This window comes from Dermochelys coriacea, chromosome 3 (genome assembly GCF_009764565.3).
Source record: "Dermochelys coriacea isolate rDerCor1 chromosome 3, rDerCor1.pri.v4, whole genome shotgun sequence".
NCBI classification, from domain to species: Eukaryota; Metazoa; Chordata; order Testudines; family Dermochelyidae; genus Dermochelys; species Dermochelys coriacea.
In genome coordinates, this window is record NC_050070.1 from 120,696,564 (window position 1) to 120,718,440 (window position 21,877).

General features: G+C 39.8%; 1 protein-coding gene across 10 annotated transcripts in view; it reads left to right on the plus strand.

Moving 5' to 3' along the window:
- Positions 1-21,877, plus strand: part of ZDHHC14 (zinc finger DHHC-type palmitoyltransferase 14) — a 163,929-nt gene that overhangs the window by 119,401 nt on the left and 22,651 nt on the right. For 4 of the 10 annotated variants that reach the window (XM_038395566.2, XM_038395564.2, XM_038395567.2 and 1 more), the window contains exons 4-6: positions 4,655-4,792; positions 10,235-10,283; positions 19,389-19,491. In XM_038395566.2, the coding sequence (XP_038251494.1) occupies positions 4,655-4,792; positions 10,235-10,283; positions 19,389-19,491 (290 nt within the window). Of the gene's footprint in view, positions 1-4,654; positions 4,793-6,118; positions 6,177-10,234; positions 10,284-19,388; positions 19,492-21,877 lie in introns of all 10 variants that reach the window. The other 6 variants (XM_043512235.1, XM_043512237.1, XM_043512238.1 and 3 more) reach the window with 2 other exon arrangements.

The following is a 21,877-nucleotide window of genomic DNA, read 5'->3' on the forward strand; positions in this document are numbered from 1 at the left end:
CTGTCTTAAACAAAGGAATGTGTGCTTACCCCATTTTATATATAAGTAGTAAACAAGGTTTTGAGACAGCAAGAGGGAGACAAGGCAAATATGCATTTCAACATACACAGGGGAGAAGAAAGAGCATGAGGGCACCTTCATCCCCAGACTCCATGGCGCCACCTTTACTGTTTGAATAAACTTTAAGGAGCAATGCTTAGAAGAATCGCTTCAAAGAGAAAATGGACTATAAAAGTGGGGTAAAAACACCCCAGGATCTTGCTCTTCCTATCTTGCTCGCTTGCTTCTTTACCTAAGATGGACAAAGAAACCAGCCCTTTGGACTTAAGGACAGATGCCGACTTGAGAATTTGGTTAGCTGTGTTGGTGGGAACATGTGGTAAGGATTTTACCTTGAACCAAATCTAGTTTAAGTTTTAATATCAGACAGCATATTATCTTTATTTCTCTGGTAATCATTTCTGACTTAATGTCTTCTACTCACTTCAAATCTGTCTCTCTAGTTAATTGTCTTATTCTTTAATCAAACCTAATCCAGTGTTGTGTTTTAAACTGAATTGTTTGGTAACTCTAAAGTAGCAAACTAGTTGGATATTGATTCCCTTAGAGGGGCAACAGACTTAATATCTGAACTGTCCAGGAGAGGGCTGGACAGTTCAGAATACATGTTTTTGGGGAAAATCCAGGACTGGGAGTGTGTCAGGGTCACCCTGCAAGTGGTAATCAAGGCTGGTGAAAGCCAGGGTGTTGACTGGAGTGTTGCTGGCAGGCTGCAGCTATACACAGACACTCAGAGTGTGACCTGCATGCTGTTTATCTGTTTGTTAGCGGCCTAGGTTTTGAGCTACAGCAGCAAAACATTGTGAGGCACTCAAGATTGAAGAGCAGTTAGTGACACAACCCCTCACTGGTCTGGATTGCACCAGAGAAGGTGATAGTGGCATAGTCAAAACAGGATTTATACATAGCATGCTTTTTACACTCTAAGCACTGGTGTAGCCGTTTTAAGTGAGTCTCAAGTATGGTGGCCAGGAATAGTCAAAAGAAAGGTTACCATTTGTTGTCAGGTTATTTCATTTCAGGTAAAGGAAATAGAAATAGCAAGGTGTAAATATGAGCGCCGGCAAAGCCACAACACAGCCAGAGCAGCCGAGTTTGGAAGCTACAGCAGCAAAGAATTGTGAGGCACCCAAGGTTGCAAGGCAGATGGTGACAATACCTCACTGGTCTGGATTGCACCCTGAATTGTGGTGATTTCCATGCCATATTTTACAATTATATTTTTATCTGTAGTGTTAACTGCCCAAGTACTGCATTATGTACCAGTTATGTGAGGCAAAATGCACTCTAAAGTGCTTACCCATGCACAATGCCCATCACTTCGAAGCACCAGTATTCTAATGGAATTTCTAATCACTTCAGGGAACCACTGCATGTTCCACTACAGCAGAGAAGTTAATAGCACCCAATGTTTTAAGCTCCTGAAATATTTATCAGTAGCTTGATAAGACTGAAGATGCTAATTCTGAATTTTTCTCATTCCCAAGAAGGGTCAGTAACTTTACCCTAAATAGCCACACAGGAATTTGAAATAGATATATAGCAGAAATATGTGACCCAAACAACTCATACAAAACCTTGAAAAAGCTAATAAATATAGTAAACTCAGAAGTCTAGTGCATGCTGTTTAAATTTTTAAATCAAGATAATCCTAAATACATTCTTCAAGAAAATCCTCTCATGTAGGTCTTAACCATAAAGACGCAATAAAAACAAACTGGTGTGTTTGGACAGATGTGCTGCTTTTTTTTTTTTTTGCATAGAATTTGAGGACTTTCAGATTTATTGCATGCCTGTCCTGTCTGACTACAAATAGTTAGCATACATCAATGGAGACACAAAAGTTAGGAAAAACAAAACAAGCTTTGAATAGGACTCAGAGTGAGAAAGGGAGGAGGCATAAAAGCATCTGTGTTTTCTGATCTTGGACTCTGATACAAATTAAAATTTTAGAAAGACAAGGTGGGTGAGGTAATATCTTTTATTAGACCAACTTCTGTTAGAGAGAGAGAGAGACAAGCTTACACAGAGCTCTTCTTCAGGTCTGGGAACCATACTTAGAATGTCACAGCTAAATAGAAGGTGGAATATTGTTTAGCGTAAGTAATTAACGCATATTCAAGGTACCATTCAAGTGAAGTGGCCCCTTTGGGAAAAGAAGAGGAGAGGCAGGGAAGCCTACCCTGGTAGATTTCCACCTCAACAACCACAGCCGTCCATTACACTGTCTCTGGAACGCTCCCACACTAGCATCAAATTCCTAGACACATCAGTTAGCTTCAGCAGTGAAACCCTACAGGCAACTGTGTCTAAGAAACCCACAGGTAACTACACCTACCTTCATAGATCCCAAACACAACAAAAAAATCTGTTATCCATAGCCAAGCTCTCAGATATCGCAGAATATGCTCTAAGGAGAAATTACAGGATATATACATTAACAGGTTCAAAACCACCTTCACCAAATTAGGACACTCCACCAGAGAAGTAGATCATATCATGGAACGAGCCACCTCAATACAACAAGAAACCCTGCTTCAATGCAGAAATAAATCCCCCTCTAATGCACACCCTTAGTTGTCACCTACCACCCCACCCAGAACCCATATAGGGTATCTTCAAACAACTACAACCTATATTAGAGGGGGACCCCATTCTGAAAGAAATCTTTCCTGAACCCCCCCAATTCTGGTCTTCAAACAAACCCCAGTCTCTCCAAGCTCATAATCAGAAGCAGGTTCCCCACAGCTTTGGACACACCAACTCAAAACGGCACCAGCCTCTGCCAGAACCACCAATGCAAAACCTGCAGACATATCTCTACTGCTACAATGATCAGCACCCCTCACAACACACCTTTTAAGATCCATGGGTCCTATACATGGCTATCACAACATGTGGTGTACCTCATCCAGTGCCCAGGGCGGCTCATGAACCTCTAGCAGGGGAGGCTAGCCCCCAGCCCCGCCCCTTTCGTATGTCCTGGAACCCAGACCTTCTCTCTCCCCCCCCCCCCATGGCCACCAGCCCCTGCTGCAGTCTGGCTAGTGCCCAAAGCGCCCCCTCCCCTCCCCCAGAGCATGGAGAGGGAGAGCGCAGTCTCTCCCCCTCCCCCAGCCCCGGAGGGCCTAGAGGAAGAGCATGTGGTGGCACTGCTGTAGCATCCCCAGCCCCAGGAATGCGGGCAGCATGGCCCCAGCCCCTGGAGCTCAGCGGATCCCTCGAAGCAGGGCCCTCAAGGCAGGGTGTGGGCAGGGCCATGCCTGGCTGTTTGGGGAGGCCCTGCCTCCCCATGTCCAGTGTGCTAAATGCCCCAATAACAACTATGTGGGTGTAACCAGCCAATCACTGGAATGAACTCTCACAGGAAAATGATAATACACAAAAACACTGTATCACCTGTGTTATGATAACACAAAGCGATCACACTGTATCTGACTTACCAGTCCTCATCCTCAAAGGAACCTGCACAACACTTCCAAAAGATGAGCCTGGGAGCTTAAATTCATAGCTTTGCTAGATACTAAAAATCATGGACTAAATAAAGACATTGGATGTAAGGCTTATTACTACAATCTATAATTCCCATAGTTGCCTTTTGCCCCCTGCCCATACACACACTGCTTTCCCCCCTCTGACTGGAGGGGTGTTAATGGGCCACTTCATCTCAAATGGTCCCTTAAATGTGTGTTAACTATTTATTCTAAACAGTCTAGGCTTGGTCTATACTACATACTTACTTCAGTGTAACTACAATGCTAAGGGGTGTGAAAAATCCACACTCCTGAGCAATGTAGTTATACTGACCTTAGACAGCACTATGTCGGTGGGAGAGCTTCTCCGGCCAATGTAGTTACCACCTCTCATGGAGGTGGAATTATTAAGCCAACAGGAGAGCTCTTTCTCTTGTCAGCTGTAGCACACCTGGTGTCCCTATTTTATTTTTTGAGAAATAATCCAAAGGATTTAAAACACAATAACTAAAAAAGCTAAGAAAAAAAATTGAAAAAAGCAAACCCTTAAGCATAATCCTTTTCCACCACACTGTCTTTCAGTTGTTTTGCCATGGAAGTTGTTTGGTGTAGAAGTTTTGGTTCTCACTGAAAAATAGCAGATCTGAGACGGAAGATATCATGAACTGAATAACAAAAGAAGGGAAAATATTTTCTGTTCCGTAATTGATGGGTGCGGGGTGGTAATGGACACAGGGAAATCTGAAATGTATAATCTGGACACGTGGCACAAAATTATAGTGATAGAGGACTATAGTTCTGAGTAAAAATGAATACATTGGAGACCAAATCCAGATAATTAAACTGGTACTCTATATGTGATAGTGGAACTGTATATGCTTATTTCTACAGTTGTTCTAAAGCATAAATTTATGTAATTTAACAGACCACCATCTCTGTTGTGCATTAATTTCTTATCGTAACATTGCATTAAAATACTTCGGGGAGGTTCCTAAGAAATTCTCTGACCAGTTTGCAAATACCAGTTAAATCATGATTTGTTCTACACTATTTAGAGGGCTTTTCTGAAGCAAAGTAGCACTTTATTAATTATTTCCATTTTTTTCTACCTCTCATTTCAGAACGGTTTGATCACCATTGTCCCTGGGTAGGCAACTGTGTGGGGAAAAGAAACTACAGATTTTTTTATATGTTTATTTTATCTCTGTCCTTTCTGACAGTCTTTATATTTGCATTCGTTATCACCCACATCATCCTTCGTAAGTATGCTGGTGAAATCAGTTTATGTATGTAGCCATTTGCTTGAGTTTTTATTTTTAATTTAATCTTTTGATCATCTAGGGTTTTGGGTTTGTTTTTCTACCCTTTCTCTGAAGCTTGAGAGCCCCCAGTGATATGCTGTGGTATGGTAATCTGAATTCCTATGCCAGGCTTCCTATAGTAGAGCCTAGCCTTAAATGCAATTTTTAATTTTCTTTCTGTCATCTAGTGAGCAGTTCCTTTGAGGAATAGCTCTTGTGCTTTGTGCCCAGGATAACGTGTATATCCCTCTATCCTGCATTTTTAAACAGATAGTTTTTTTTAGACATAGACATTCGTAGACATGCATAGACAATCTTGAATGCATAGCCACTGTTGAAACATCCCTGTGTATTATAGGGTGTATGTGATTATATATTTTACACAATCTTATCATGGGTTTGATACTGGTTTTTATATTTGTATGCTGGATTGTGTTTGGAGGTAATTCTGTGGTTTTTTCCCCATAGTTGATAAATCCTACTAATCCCAATATATATCTCAACTTCTCATGATTGAAAAAGTCTTTCAAACTCCAGTACATTTTTATTAGGAATTTTAAAAACTATTGGTATTTCTCAACTGTGGTAGATAAGGATAGCCATCCGTGAACAGCTGCTTTTTTGAGGCCACTTTCAAAATTGGGCCTTTCTTTATAATAGTTAATTCCAGCTTTTGGTCTAACACATTATGCAGCTAGTTTGTTAGTTAATCACAGTGCGCACAGAAATGGTTCTGCAGAAAAATCTGCCAATGTACGATTTTTTTAAAATTATTTGAACCCTACAAAAATGAAGCTGTTTTCCTTTCTAAAAACAAAACCTGCTGTAGCACGTGCTTTGTAAAGGAAGAATGGAAGCATTTTCACAAGATTCCTAAAAATGTACAATATTTAAGATCCCTTCAAATGTACAACATAAACTAGAACCAATAGCAGTTTGAAATGTGGGGAACCTGTGGCCATAGTTTGTCCTTTCCACCAGGTCCGTCAGCTCTAAATTAATTTTACTTGGAATATTGTCATTAGAAAAATAGCATTCATACTCCAAAAGAAGGAAAAATTAATTATTGGAACTATTTTTACTGTTACTATTTAAACCTGTGAGGCTTTTATTATGCATGTGTGCACACACATATTTAGGAAAAGTATGTCTGAGGAATATTTTTATCCATGCTCTTATTCTCATTTGCCATTTTTAATATATTTAAATACATTTTTAAATCTGATTTATCTGAGAGTATAAATCCTCTGCAGTTACAAGTTGATTCCCCTTACCTTCCTGCAGATGGGGTTCTTTTTTTGCACACTGAAATCACTCCAGTCTTTGATCTCCAACGTGGCAGGTGAATTTACCATCGCTTTACAGTGGTCGCTATTGAAAAAAAAAAATCAATATTTACTACAGTGGTGATAATTAGATTAAGATTGGGGCAGAGGGTTTCACACTATATGCTTGAACAGCACATAACACATTGTAGATGTTGCAAATATTGAGCAGTAAACATTAAATGCTGACTTCTGTAAAGATACCATCTGTGCAGGATTCTTGCTGTGGAGTCTCATTACCCTTGCATGAGACAGCAAAACCTCCCGAAAGCTTGTTTGGTCCCCAAGTAACCTCCATATTGCTGATTGTTACCCAGGTTCTTTAACCTCAGCTTTTGGGTGTATACAGTCCTTTCTTGACTGTAATCTTCGAAAGAGCTCTCTGCAAAAAATTGTATCTAGCTGAGCAACTCTTGAGCTCCCTTAGTGCCTATCCTGCTTCAGGTCTTTGTGTCTTTTTTTTTTTTGTTTTTTTGTGGGGGGAGGGGTATAATCCTGCAATTGTTTAGCTGCTGCTTGCCAATAAGTGCTGATAGAGGAGAAGTCGCCAGGAACCTCAGTTTCCTAATCCCTGTCTTTGTATTTGGCATTGAGTGCTTCACTTAAATGCCTCTGTGCTTTGGTGTTTTCAAAGCTTCAGTTCATTTCCTTGAGACTTTGGTCTTTGTGCAGTGATTTGGAATTGATTCAGCTTCAAAGATACTTCCCTCTGTTGCCCATTCAGGCTGTTTCTCCACTGCCTCATCCCTTTGACAGCAAGGCAGACCACTCAACAGCTCAGAAAAAAGCCTCCCTATCCAAGGACAATATCCAAGACCATGCCAGTTTTGCATAAGGGATATGCACGGAATAGCAGGTGACAGTTTGGCCATGCTACAGTTGTTGAGTTTCATGGCCATAACTGTAGCTGTAAAATCTATGGTATATCTGCACAAAAGACTATCTCTAGTGTACCCTGAGAGTCCCGTGAATCCAAGCATCACCATTTTACGTTAGATCCAGAGACCTCCAGGCCTACCTGATACTCCAGAAACAGTCTTCAACTAGAAAATGGAATCTGAATCCAAAATCATCCGATCCAAATAGCAGTGACCTCTGATGTTTTCACCCAGGGATGGGAACCGTATGCAGGAACTTGAACTCTCCAAGAGCAACAACTGCACATCAGTGTTCGACTAGCAAGGAAAGGTTCTGAATTTGATGAAGATCTTTAGAGACTTGATATCTCTCATGATGATTCTGATTCAAATGGCAAATCAGGCTACTATGTTTTATATAAAAAAGCAAGTCAGCATAAGGTTGTCTCTCTGGAAGCCCTTCCAATGAGAGAGAGGGCTCTGTAAGAAATTCTTTAGTAGATATGTTAGAGCCTCATAAGTGGTCTCCTGGATCAGGAAGTAGTGAATCAGATCTTTCGTGACAGTGTTACACTAGATGTTGTTCTCTTCACCATTCACCCCAATGAGAAACCACTCATCTTTTACTCAGGACACTGAGAAGGCATGACATTAACAAAAGATACTTATTTTTCAATCCACTGAGGAAGGAGGTTCCTGTATGCCTCTCCACAAGTCTGGCCAAATCCAGATGAGATAACTACTTGATCCTAGTAGCTTCATACTAGCACAGTCAGGTTATCAGATCTTTTGCAGATGGCCAAAGCAGGTTCCACCAGGATCAGAGTCCTAGCCGTGACTGATCTCTCAGAATCATGACACTTTACTCCATCCCAGTCTGGGAGCTCTGTGTGTGACGGCTTGATTGCTGGCAAGTGCACAGTAGGATTAGTGTTTTCGAGCCGATGATTTGAGTTCTCTTACCCTTGTGGAACCTGTCTAAGAGAAGGACTTAATATTGAAAGTTATATAGGTTTTCAAAAACTGTTTGATTACCTTCTTCTCCTGTATGAATCTAACTTAAAGATTAACTCCATTTGAGTTCGTTTATTAGCAACCCATCATGGGCTAATCAAAGGTGTCTCTTCAGCCATTTGTTGTATGGTTCTTGGTGGACAGATTCTTTTGAAACCTTTATTTAAAAAGCTGCTGGTGTTATGGAATATTAATGTGCTCCTGGAAAGCTCTTTTTGAGCCACTCAGTACCTGTGAGTTCAAGTTTCTGATGTGGAAGGTTATTTTCTTCGTGTTAGTGACTATCTCACAGTGAGCTAACTTCAAGTTCTTGTGACTGATCAATCTTTACCAAAATCTTAAAAGAATAAAGAGCTGTGGACCCATCTGAGATGTCTTTGCAAGGTAGTTTTGGAGTTCTACCTTAATGAGCTAACTTATCTTGACAATATTTTCCCCAGCCTTCCCTGCCTACCTCATGAAAGATTTCATTATGCAAAGTAGTCAAATGGTCCTGATTCCATACATTTACAAAGCACGGAAGCAATCTTGCCTCAGTCTCTCAATCCATCAGAACCTCCCTTGCAGTCCAACTTTCTAGCACCTAGAGTTTTGTAACTCTTGAGTTGGCCAAATTTGTGAAGCTTGTTTTGTCTTTTATTCATCCTACAGGCTGTCATTTTTGCACCCTTTTTTGGAGGGAAACTGTCTTACCCTTAAATATACTTTTAAAAGAAAACATACATTAGCATCTTTGGCTTTGTTCTTTCTGCCTGCTGTAATTATTTAATGATGCTCTTTTTCTTTGACATCCACTTGCACTGTTTTCTTTCCAGGAGCGAGAATTTTATACAGATAGTATCTTTGGAGAAGAGAAAATTACTTACTTAGTAATTCTGCTTCTCTGAAATCATCATCTTGCAGGATTCTCGCACAACCACATGTATCCACTCAGTTTCAGAGAGGAAAATCTTTTCCATATAGACTTTATCTTCATATTCATTCAATTTTTTTTTTTAGGCATTAATTTTTCAGCCATTTTGTTTTTGTGATTGACTTATTTGGTTTGAGGAGCCTTCACTTTGTGGTAAATCAGGAAATGACTAGAGGTGTATGACGATCAACAGGGAGTGTTGTTCACACACCTACCTGCTACTGGTGTCTTTAAGGGCCTGAAACCTGGGAGAAGTTGTGCTGTGAAACTAAGACCCAAGTATGAGAATACTGGGGAAAAAATCAAGAATGAAAAATATAAGGCAATTCTTTTTTTTTTTTTTTTTTTTTTTTTTTTTTAAATAGCGACCACTGTAAACCACTAGTCTGGCCCATGGAAATGGTGTCTCTTAAAAAAAAGATAGTCATCACCAAGATTTTTTTCCCCCCATCAGATCCTCTTTGGCTAAGGAGGGAGAATTTTCTTCAAAGGCAAATATTTAAAATGTATTAAATGAATAATGGTTAAATGATACAGTAGAATGCAAAGTTATTTATAATATGTGTAGCAGTAAGGGCCAGTCTATTCAGCCCTCTTCAGCCCCTTGGTATCAATTCAGTGCATAGGGACTGGAAAGTGGACATATCTTCCCAATGTGGGGAATCCCCAGTGAGCATGGAGCAGTCATAGCGATCTCCTACACCACCCTTCCTGGAACTCTGGTGTAAGGAGTCTGCCCGGAGCATGTTCTCTGCCTTTTCCCAGCTAGTGGATGTTGCCCTGGTGGCCATAGCCAGCCAGCATAAATTGGAGTAGCTCTCAAGATGCCCTAATTTAGAGAGGAGGCAGGAGGTGGTATAGAACTGGCCCAAGGATCAGGGATCTGTATTTGGCTCATTTGCACATACTTGCCTGGCTGCACCCAGAGTAAGCTAGGGGCAGTGGAAAATCTGGGTCATAGCAGATGTATATCTTATAGGATTTCCAAGTCCAAAAGTAGCTAACAATCTTTTCTTTTCCATATTAGGATGGAAAAGAACCGAGGGATAATTAGAAATCTTATTAATGCAAAATGGTGCAGACATCAGTCTGGTATTACTGAGAAATACCCTGCAGATGTTAGATCTGATTATAACTCTGCCACTTTTTTGTTGATACTACTTTCAAAATACAATTGTGCAACTGATCTTCAGGCTCCTATTGTTTTTGATCTGTGGATGTGATCTATGATGAAAGCAGCCTATACTGAAAATTCTAACTTATTTGTAAAATTTGTTTTTTGTTTCCCCAGGATCACAGCAAACAGGATTCCTAAATGCCCTCAAGGACAGTCCAGCAAGATATCCTTTCATTAAAATGTGCTGTAGATTTTGTTACATTAATATTAAGGAAGAAATTGTATGATAAGTGTATCCGGGTTGTTTTTTGGGGGTTTTTTTGCTGTTGTTGGATGCATGGAATTGAGACTCTCTCAAGAAAGGTTTCACCAGTTGGTCTAGCATTTCTGCATCATTTCTCATTTAGTGTTGCACGTAGAGAAGAAGAGCTTTTTTTATTATTATTATTATTATTATTACTATTTTGCATCTTTTGGGGTATATTCTATTCTAGGTAAATGAATGTAATGTCCATTTAACATTTATTGAAGTCACACACACATTTCAAGAGATAATTATATGCATTTGCTGAGTAATTCACTCTCATGAAATATTTATTTGGAAAATATTTATTTGTAATTTGTTGACTTTGGTGGGATAGAAAAAGTCAATTATAAAATACAAAAGCAAAATATTAAGTGGCGCAAAACAACCCAATATTTCCGAAGTATACTTATGCTGATAACTTTGTCAGTCCTTTAGGACACAATAAAATCTGTCCTAGGTATCATTAATTCAAGTAACTAGTTGTTTGATTCCCTTGCCTGCTTCCACCATCCCCCACTACTTGTAGCTCAAGGCATGTCTACGCAGCCCTGCAGTTCGGACTATGAGGGTACAAATAGAAATGTGCACTGAAGTGCTGTGCTGTAATTCCCCTGTGTGGGCACTGCGTAAGTGAATTTAAAGGTCCTAAGTTTCCACTAATGCAGTCCTTTTTGAAGAGGACTATATTAGTGCAAACTCAGGACCTTGAAGTTTGAATATGCAGCATTCCAGAGGGGAGTTGCACCACAGCATTTGCGTGGATTAATATTCACACTCATTTTGTCTGAACTGCAAGGTCATGTAGACATGCCCTCAGTGTCACTGTGCTATTTTAATATATTCCAGCAGCCTCTTGCCTTTTTCACAAGTTCTCAACTGTGAGTGGAATAGGACTCCAGTATGAAACTGGAGAAAAGCTTGGTGAGAGTCTTTGGGTTAAGTTTAGAAGCGAGAACAACAAGGGTGATGTTGTGGTGGACATGTGCTATAGACCACTGGACCAGGAGGATGAGGTAGACGAGGCTTTCTTCAGACAATTAACTGAAGTTTCCAGAACACTGGCCCTGGTTCTAATGGGGGACTTCATTCACCCTGACATCTGCTGGGAAAACAATACAGCAGTGCACAGACAACCCAGGAAATTTTTGGGGAGTGTTGGGGACAACTTCCTGGTGCAACTACTGGAGGAACCAACCAGGGGCTGTTCTCCTCTTGACGTGCTGCTTACAAACAGGGAAGAATTGAAGGGGAAGTAGAAGTGTGTGGCAACCTGGGCAGCAGTGACCATGAGATGGTTGGGTTCAGGATCCTCACAAAAGGAAGAAAGGAAAGTATCAAAATACAGACCCTGGACTTCAGTTCCCTAAGGGAATCAGTCTGCTTTTCTGATGGGCAGGATCCCATGGGAGGCTAATATGAGAGGGAAAGGAGTCCAGGAAAGCTGACTGTATTTTAAAGAAGCCTTATTGAGGGCACAGGAAGAATAACAAATATGGCAGGTGACCAGTTTGGCTTAACAGTGAAATCTTCGGTGAGCTTAAACACAAAAAGGAAGCTTACAAGAAGTGAAAATCGTGGACAAATGGCTAGGGAGGAGTATAAAAATATTTCTCGAGCATGCAGGAGTGTAATCAGGAAGGCCAAAACATAACTGGAGTTGCAGCTAGTAAGGGATGTGAAGGGTAACAAGAAGGGTTTCTACAGGTATGTTAGCAACAAGAAAAAGGTCAGGGAAAGTGTAGGACCCTTAATGAATGGGGGAAGCAACCTAGTGAACAGATGTGGAAAAAGCTGAAGTACTCAATGCTTTTTTTGCCTCTGTCTTCACAGAGAAGGTCAGCTCCCAGACTGCTGTCCTGGGCAACACAGTATGGAGAGGAGGTGAGTAGCCCTCAGTGGTGAAAGAACAGGTTAAGGACTATTTAGAAAAGCTGGACACGCACAACTCCATGGGTCCAGATCTAATGCATCTGAGGGTGCTGATGCAATTGGCTGATGTGATTGCAGAGCCATTGGCCATTATCTTTGAAAACTCGTGGCAGTTAGGGGAGGTCCTGGATGATTGGAAAAAGGCAAATATAGTGCCAATCTTTAAAAAGGGGAAGAAGGAGAACCCAGGGAACTCCAGCCTCACCTCAGTCCCTGAAAAAATCATGGAGCAGGTCCTCAAGGAAACCATTTTGAAGCACTTGGAGGAGAGGAAGGTGATCAGGAACAGTCAACAGGATTCACCAAGGGCAAGTCATGCCTGACTAATCTAATTGCCTTCTATGATGAGATAACTGGCTCTGTGGATATAGGGAAAGCAGTGGACGTGATATATCTTGACTTTAGCAAAGCTTTTGATATGGTCTTGCACAGTATTCTTGCCAGCAAGTTAAAAAAGTATGGATTGGATGAATGAACTACAAGGTGGATAGCAATCTGGCTAGATATCTGGCTTAACGGGTAGTGATCAACGGCTCGATGTCTATTTGGCAGCCGGTATCAAGCGAAGTGCCCCAGGGGTCGGTCCTGGGGCCGGTTTTGTTGAACATCTTTATTAACTATCTGGATGATGGGATGGATTGCACCCTCAGCAAGTTCGCAGATGACACTAAGCTTGGGGGAGAGATAGGGTCCAGAGTGACCTAAACAAATTGGAGGATTGGGCCAAAAGAAATCTGATCAGAGTCCTGCACTTAGGATGGAAGAATCCCATACACTGCTTCAGGCTGGGGACTGACTGGCTAAGTAGCAGTTCTACAGAAAAGGACCTGGGGATTACAGTGGATAAGAAGCTGGATATGAGTCAACAGTGTGCCCTTGTTGCCAAGGAGGCTAACGGCATATTGGGCTGTATTAGTAGAAGCATTGCCAGCAGATGGAGGGAAGTGATTATTCCCCTCTTTTTGGCACTGGTGAGGCCACATCTGCAATATTGTGTCCAGTTTTGGACCTCCCACTACGGAAAGGATGTGGACTAATTGGAGAGAGTCCAGTGGACAGCAACGAAAATGGTCAGGGGGCTGGGGCACGTGACTTACAAGGAGCGGCTGAGGGAACTGGGCTTGTTTAGTCTGCAGAAGAGAAGAGTGAGGGGGGATTTGATAGCAGCTTTCAACTACCTGAAGGAGGATTCCAAAGAGGATGGAGCTAGGCTGTTCTCAGTGGTGGCAGATGACAGAACAAGAAGCAATGGTCTCAAGTTGCAGTGGGGGAGGTGTAGGTTGGATATTAGGAAATGCTATTTCACTGGGAGGGTGGGAAAGCACTGGAATGGGTTACCTAGGGAGGTGGTGGAATCTCCATCCTTAGAGTTTTTAAGGCCAGGTTTGACAAAGCCCTTGCTGGGATGATTTAGTTGGTGTTGGTCCTGCTTTGAGCAGGGGGTTGGACTCACTAAATGACCTCCTACGGTCTCTTCCAAACCTAATCTTCTATGATTCTGTGACTTCTGCTCCCAGGTGAGAACAGCTAACTCAGGGGTTCTCAAACTGGGGGTTGTGACCCTCGGGATCACAAGGTGATTACGTGGGGGTCACAAGCTGTCAGTTCGGTGGTACTGACAGCCACGAGCCCCCATTAAATTAAATTACCCTCAACATTGTTAATTTATAAGGGGGGCTCATGCTCAGAGGTTTGCTGTGTGAAAGGGGTCACCAATACAAAAAGTTCGAAAGCCACTGAGCTAACAGACAGAAAAGGCTGGGGAGCTGCCATAACTTCTACTTGACTTCCTGCTTAAATTTTTGTGGGACTATAGCTCTTCCAACTCCCCACTAATATGTGTGGATGGCTGATATATAGATGTGAAACTATTTGCATCATTCACAAAGCCAGTGCAAAAATCAGTCCTTTTTACTGTTTTGCCTTAGAACACTTGCTCTTGTGCACAAAACTAGATTTTTGTCCAGAAGTACACAAAAATGGCAGTCTAGCCTATTAAAAACAAAAAACCTACCATAGTACACACGTACACCACCCAGGATGGATTTGTGGAAAAATGTCAGCTTATTAATTGGCAAAAATTACAATTTTTGCTAAAAATAAATAAATATATATATGTAAAGGGCAGAAGTGACGAGATTTCACCCGAGTGTTGTCACCTGTATATTTCTAAAAACGTCAAGTTTGCTAAATTCTGTAGACATAACTTCTGATGTGTTCATTGATTTGTCTGTTCGTGATGTAGAATCATTGAGCCATAACCTCCTTTTTAAGCAAGGCCACAGGTTTTAGGAAGCAGAAACAAGCAATCTATCCTGAATAGCAAAACAATAACTTCCACATAAAAGAATTACAAATCACTTCTAATAGTGGATTAGTCTTTCAGTTCTCTCAAAATGGAAAAAGCTTTCAATTGTTCTTAAATCAAAAGGTAATTGATCCCACACTTGTGGATCCTTGTACAGGAACAATCGGCTTTTTATTCATAATTTGCATTCAAAGTCATGCCAGTTTGAGAGGCTCAATAGAGCATTTTGTAGAAGCAGCTCTTTTAGAATGTGACACGTTGGACAGTTTAGTGGGTTGGTTGCAATTCCTAACAATACAAAATGAAATTGCATCAACAGTACTGGGAATTTTGTTTTGCAGCAAGACAATTTGTGAAGAGAGAACCTTGCTTTTCAGCTGATACCTCACTAACAATGCTATGTGAGGAACCGAGTTTTACGGGTCTCTAGTTGTAGTAGACCATATTACTGTACTCAATAGCTGAACCTTGATGCTTTGTATTCAACAGCTATGTATAAATCAATTATCTTTTTAATAACTAATGAGCTTCCATTTTATTTGCACATCTTGGTGAACAGGGAGTTAAATACATAGCTGCCTACATACTAAACATGTTTTATACTATGCCTTTGTTTTCCTCACAATTCCTACATTTCATCTAAGCACCTCTTACTTAAGTGAATTAACTTTATTCCTTTTTCTATAAATGTAAAGGGACAAATTCCAAAACACTTACCTTGAATCAAAAAGACTATTATTGATGCTCACACTCAGTGAGTCCTCCACCACAAGGCTCAGCAGTTCACTCCTGCTTAGAAAGCGTGAAGTGAGGAGCTAACTGAATATGCCCAGAACAGTAGATCTCTTTCCCTCCCTCGGGAGCCCTCACAGGTGCAGATAGTGTAGCCTGTCAGAATGACCTAATGCTTCCCTGCCTCGCTCAGGTGCTGTGAGCATAAATTCATCCATGTATTTAAGTTGCTCAAACTGCATGGTAATAACCTTAGAAAAGCTTATACAAGAATATCCACAATATGAGATCCTGTAAAGCAGTTTGCTTAATTAAGCATCACTAACAGTGCTCTGTTAATAAGGGAATGTTCTATAATTGGTCCCACCCAATAGGTTGCTCTGGGGGATGCAGTGCTCCAAAATTTTCCATATACTTGATAAATCACCAGGTATAAAATAGTCTCAGAAGGGAGTGCTTATGTGCATTTAGCCGCTGACCCTATAGACTCTAGCACCTGGTTGCTTCCTGAAAAGTGCTCACATACATGGTTAAAATGAAAGGATTATTCATTCGGGCTGGCAGAAAGAAAAGATTGAAAATATCTTGGGTACAAAAACAATAAGGAGTCTGGTGGTACCTTAAAAATGAACAGATTTATTTAGGCATAAGCTTTCATGGGTAAAAACCTACTTCTTCAGATGCATGGAGTGAAAATTACAGATACAGGCATAAATATATTGGCACATGAAGAGAAGGGAGTTACCTTACAAGTGAAGAACCAGTGTTGACAAGCCCAATTCAGTCAGGATGGATGTGGTCCAATCCCAATAATTGATGGGGAAGTGTCAATACCAAGGGAGGAAAAATTGCTTTTGTAGTGAGCCAGCCACTCCCAGTCCCTAATCAAGCCCAAATTAATGGTGTTAAATTTGCAAATTAATTGTAGCTCAGCAGTTTCTCTTTGAAGTCTGTTTTTGAAGTTTTTTTGTTGAAGGATGGCTACTTTTAAATCTGTTGTTGAATGTCCAAGGAGATTGAAGTGTTCTCCTACTGGCTTTTGTATGTTACCATTACTGATATCTGATTTGTGTCCATTTATTCATTTACGTAGAGGCTGTCTGGTTTGGCCAGTGTACATGTGCCAGCAATGCCCCATCTGCTATGATGGCATATATCACGTTAGTAGATGTGCAGGTGAATGAGCCCCTGATGGTATGGCTGATGTGGTTGGGTCCTCTGATGGCATTGCTAGAGTAGATATGGGGACAGAGTAGGCAACAGAGTTTGTTACAGGGATTGGTTCCTAGTGTTTCTGTGGTGTGGTGTGGAGTTGCTGGTGAGTATTTGCTTCAGGTTGGGGGGCTGTCTGTAAGCGAGGACTGGCCTGCCTTCCAAGGTCTGTGAGAGTGACGGATTGTTTTCCAGGATAGGTTGTGTTTTTGTGGATACAGACTAACATGGCTATCCCTCTGATATCTTGGGTACAATGGCTTAGTCCTTAGTTGAAATAAAAAATGAACAGTTTTTCTTAACTCTGTCCTAAGGGGGCAGTCAACTTAAGGATAGGAGGGTAACTGGTCTTCCTCAGACCTAATATCTGGGGTGTCTTTTCTAGTCCAACCTGTCTCAGAGGACAGTTTAAATATTGATCAGTAGATCCCACTAGACAATGTTCATTTGTGTCATCAGCAGTTTCACTTAAGAGCTCTACCACGCTGTCCTGCAGCAGTCAACTTTAGGGGGGTGACTTCTGTCTCCTGTTTGCAGGTTCTTCTGCCTGTATCCTGCTGCTGCCAAACTCCTGCCAGGCTCTCTGTGCCTAAGCCTTCTTGTCCTAGTTCACAGGCTGCCTGCTGCTATCTACAGCTTGGTCCCCAGTGCAAGCTCCTTTCCTGCTCATCTGTGACCTTTCAAATCACTCCTGAGGGAGAGGAAGAAAAGTAGCAAACCTGCTGCTCAGAAATTCATTATGGTTCTTCTATCCATCCTGTTTCTGCAACAGATAGTTCTAAAGAGCGACATATAAATGTTTTATACCCTAAGCAAAACTAATGAATTGTTGGCTCATTTCCATTTCTTCTTGGCTTTGACGGTTTCTGCCACTTAAACTAAGTTGTATTAGAGCAAAGTTGTTGCCAGTGGCTAATGGGCATTATAATGACTTTGCAAATTTAGCAATGATTTTAAGAGGTTTTTATGCAGTTGTGTAATATATAGTTCCCATGTTTTTTGGATCATAGCAATGTTATGGTGCTTGACTGTTCAATAATAACCTGAATATGTTCGTTGTAATTTTTAAATGGTAAAAGACCAGGGCATTCCTGGTATTGCTTTTTCTGGCTTCTTTATTTTCATAGTGCTAAGGGGTCATGCATATTTCTCTTTCTCTTGTGTAGACAGGAATTGATGAGGATGTGAGTGCTGCATTTTGTGGCCTGTATGTGAATATTTTGAGAAACAGTTGTTTTGGAAAATGACTTGTGTAGATTAATTGTCATCATGTTCTTTTCCAATTGCCATGTTCCTTATTAATTTATTATATATTTTGGTAGGAAACAATGCTTTTTTTCTTTGGTATACATAGACTATCAAACATAAATATATTAATATAGAGTAAGACAAGAGTTCCAAGTTCCTAGCTATTGTACATAAACTGAAATAAATAGCAATTGAAAGGACAGATGTGGTCTTTTGGTTGTAGTAGCTTGCTGTCTTACTGAGATAAACAAGGTTTAGGAGCAAAGTATGATACCTTGACATTGAGATTATGTCTTTTAGTCAGAGTTAAAGGCATATTGTAAGCTGCACTGCACAGCACACAATGTTGACCAATTTAATAGTAACATAGATGTTGGTCCTGAAAAAGGCTAGTTACTGATATTTGGGGGTTGTAGTTAAGGTAAAAAGGCCTTTGCAGAAGGAAGAGAGGGAAGGTAGATTGGAAAGAAAAAGAGGAAAAATTAATAAGATCAAAGCTTAAAAATAATATTGAGGCACAGTTGACTGAATGGTGAAATATCTTGCTTGTGTTCATTCTGTAGTAATGAATAAAAGTTTTTGGTGCTTTTCAGTGCATTGTTTCCAGTTGGAAAATTCACAAAGGTAAAAGTTGTAAACAGGCCTTGCAAATTCCACAGTCACTTGCCTATGGCGAGTGTGTGTGTGTGCGTGTGTGTGTGTATGTATGTATTTGTAACAGAGCAGTGAATGTAATCATGATAGTAATGGAGAGCAAATGGAATTTGTAGCATACCTAAACTAATACATTGTCATTATGATTTTGTAGGACACGTATAATCAGTATCACTGCTTCAGTTACAGGGGACAGACAGCATGGTCTACTACAGTGATACTCAGACCTCAGTGGTTCAGGAGCCAAATTAGCAATCCACATTACCCAAAAAAGCTACACTAGTGTGAATTAATTGTTTCATTTACTATAATACTATATATTCATATTGAAACAGTATGATGAGGAAATATTTAGTTTATATATATTATTCCCACAAGAAATGACTGACCAAATATTATTTTATCAACTACACTTGATTAATAACATATTAAAAGTATCCTGATTGGTTAATAATTAAATCACAATGTTTTAATATCAAGTGCTGCAAAGAACCGCAGGAGATGCATTAAAGAGCTGCTTGCAAGGCTCATTCTGAGTCTCACTAGTCTAATAGATTTCATGTGTGACTGGAAGCCAGAAACTTCTAAACTGTTCTTATTTATTTGAATTATTGTAGCTACTAGAAGCCCTAATCATGGGCCACAACCCCTTGTGCTAGGTGCTATGTAAACATAGTTCTAATCTCATCTTTGTCACTGACTCATTGTGTGGCCTTGAGTAAAGTCATGGAATGAAGCTCTGTCTGTCTGTGTGTGAGTAAAACTGTACTTCCATTTACTTACATACTTTCCTAATACGGATGTTGTGAGGATTACTCAGTAAATGTTTGTGCAGAATTCAAAGTTCAGTACTTTAAAGACACAAATCACTATGTGAGTGCTATTATTAATTATTATTAGATTTCATACAAATTTGTACTTCCTTGACTTTTAATCACTGTGCTGGAAGCTGTCGTATGTTTTTTTTCCGTTTGGTCTATTGTTGGTCTCTCAGGTTTTCATACATATTTGATCAGCTCCAATCAAACAACAAACGAAGATGTAAGTTCTTGACTTCATGGTGTAATTACATACCTGTTTTCATTTAGTAAATATTAAAGGATTGTTAACTTTCATTGTCTGTATTTTCAGTTTCTTTCCTGTAGATCTTACTGAGTTTCCCTGCCTCCCTTCTCCCACCCAAAAAACCTATCTGCATATTGGTATGTGTGTCTTTGTGAGGAAGGAGGTGATAGGGAACCATGACCTGCTAACAGTGATGCAGTGACCACGGTTTTAGAGATTCATTAGGTGTTTAGTGCATTCTAGCCCTTGTTCTAAAAACTTCAGAATTCTTTCTCATAGTATGAAGCTTAGCTTCTTAATAATTATATATGATGATAAACATCCTCCTTAAACTTGCAGGGTAGTTTTAATCCTTTATGACATTAGATGGGAAAATATTGATTGGGTTATAACTAGAATTGTCAATCACAGTTAACTCACGCGATTAACTCAAAAAAATTAATCGTGTTTAAAAAATTAATTGTGATTCATTGCACTTAATAACAATAGAATACCAGTTGAAATTTATTAAATACTTTTGGATGTTTTTGTACATTTTCAATGTTGATTTCAATTACAACACAGAATACAAAGTGCTCAGTGATCACTTTATATTATTATTTTTGATTACAAATATTTGCACTGTAAAAATAACAAAACAGTATTTTTCAATTCACCTCATACAAGTACTGTAATGCAATCTCTTTATCGTGCAAGTGTAACTTACAAATATAGATTTTTTTTGTAACATAACTGCACTCAAAAACAAAACAATGTAAAACTTTAGAACCTACAAATCCATTCAGCTCTCCTTATTCTTCCAATCACTAAGACAAACAAGTTTGTTTACATTGATGGGAGATACTGCCTGCTTCTTTTTTACAATGTCACCTGAAAGTGAGAAGAGGTGTTCGCATGGCACTTTTATAGCCTTGTTGCAAGGTATTTACATTCCAGATATGCTAAACATTCATATGCCCCTTCATGCTTCAGCCACCATTCCAGAGGACATGCTTCCATGCTGATGATGTTCGTTAAAAAAATATTGCGTCAATTAAATTTGTTAAGTTTAGATAGCAGCCGTGTTAGTCTGTATCTGCAAAAAGAACAGGAGTACATGTGGCACCTTAGAGACTAACAAATTTATTAGAGCATAAGCTTTCATGGGCTACAGCCCACTTCATCGGATACATAGAATGGAACATTTAGTAAGAAGATACACATATATATATATATATATATATATGTCTATGTGTGTGTATATACACACACACACACACACAACTTCCACCTTCTCTGTATGTGTGTGTGTGTGTGTGTGTGTGTGTGTGTATATATATATATATATATATATATATATATATATATCTTCTTACTATATATTCCATTTTATGCATCTGATGAAGTGGGCTGTAGCCCATGAAAGCTTATGCTCTAATAAATTTGTTAGTCTCTAAGGTGCCACAAGTACTCCTGTTCTTTTTAATTAAATTTGTGACTGTACTCCTTGGGGGGGAGAATTGTACGTCTCCTGCTCTGTTTTACCTGCATTCTGCATATATTTCATGTTGTAGCAGTCTCAGATGACTGCACAACCCAGCACATATTCGTTTTAAGAACACTTTCACAGCAAATTTGACAAAACGCAAAGAAGGTACCCGTGTGAGATTTCTAAAAATAGCTACACCACTCGACCCAAGGTTTAAGAATCTGAAGTGCCATCCAAAATCTGAGAGGGACAAGATGTGGAGCATGCTTTTAGAAGTCTTAAAAGAGCAACACTCTGATGCAGAAACTACAGAACCCGAACCACCAAAAAAGAAAATCAACCTTCTGCTGGTGGCATCTGACTCAGATGATGAGAATGAACATGTGTTGGCCCACACTGTTTTGGATCGTTATCAAGCAGAACCTATCATCAGCATGGAAGCATGTTCTCTGGAATGGTGGTTGAAGCATGAAGGGGCATATGAGTCTTTAGCGCATAAATATCTTGCAATGCCAGCTACAACAGTGCCATGCAAACGCCTGTTCTCACTTTCAGGTGACATTGTAAACAAGAACCAGATCGCATTATCTCCTGCAAATTGTAACCAACCTTGTTTGTCTGAGTGATTGGCTGACCAAGAAGTAGGACTGAGTGAACTTGTAGACTCTAAAGTTTTACATTGTTTTGTTTTTGAATGCAGTTTTTTTGTACATAATTCTACATTTGTGAGTTCAACTTTCATGATAAAAGTTGAACTGAAAAAAAACCTTTGTTTTTTACAGTATAAATATTTGTAATAAAAAATAAATATTGATAGAGCACTGTACACTTCGTATTCTATGTTGTAATTGAAATTAATATATTTGAAAATGTAGTAAACATCCAAAAATATTT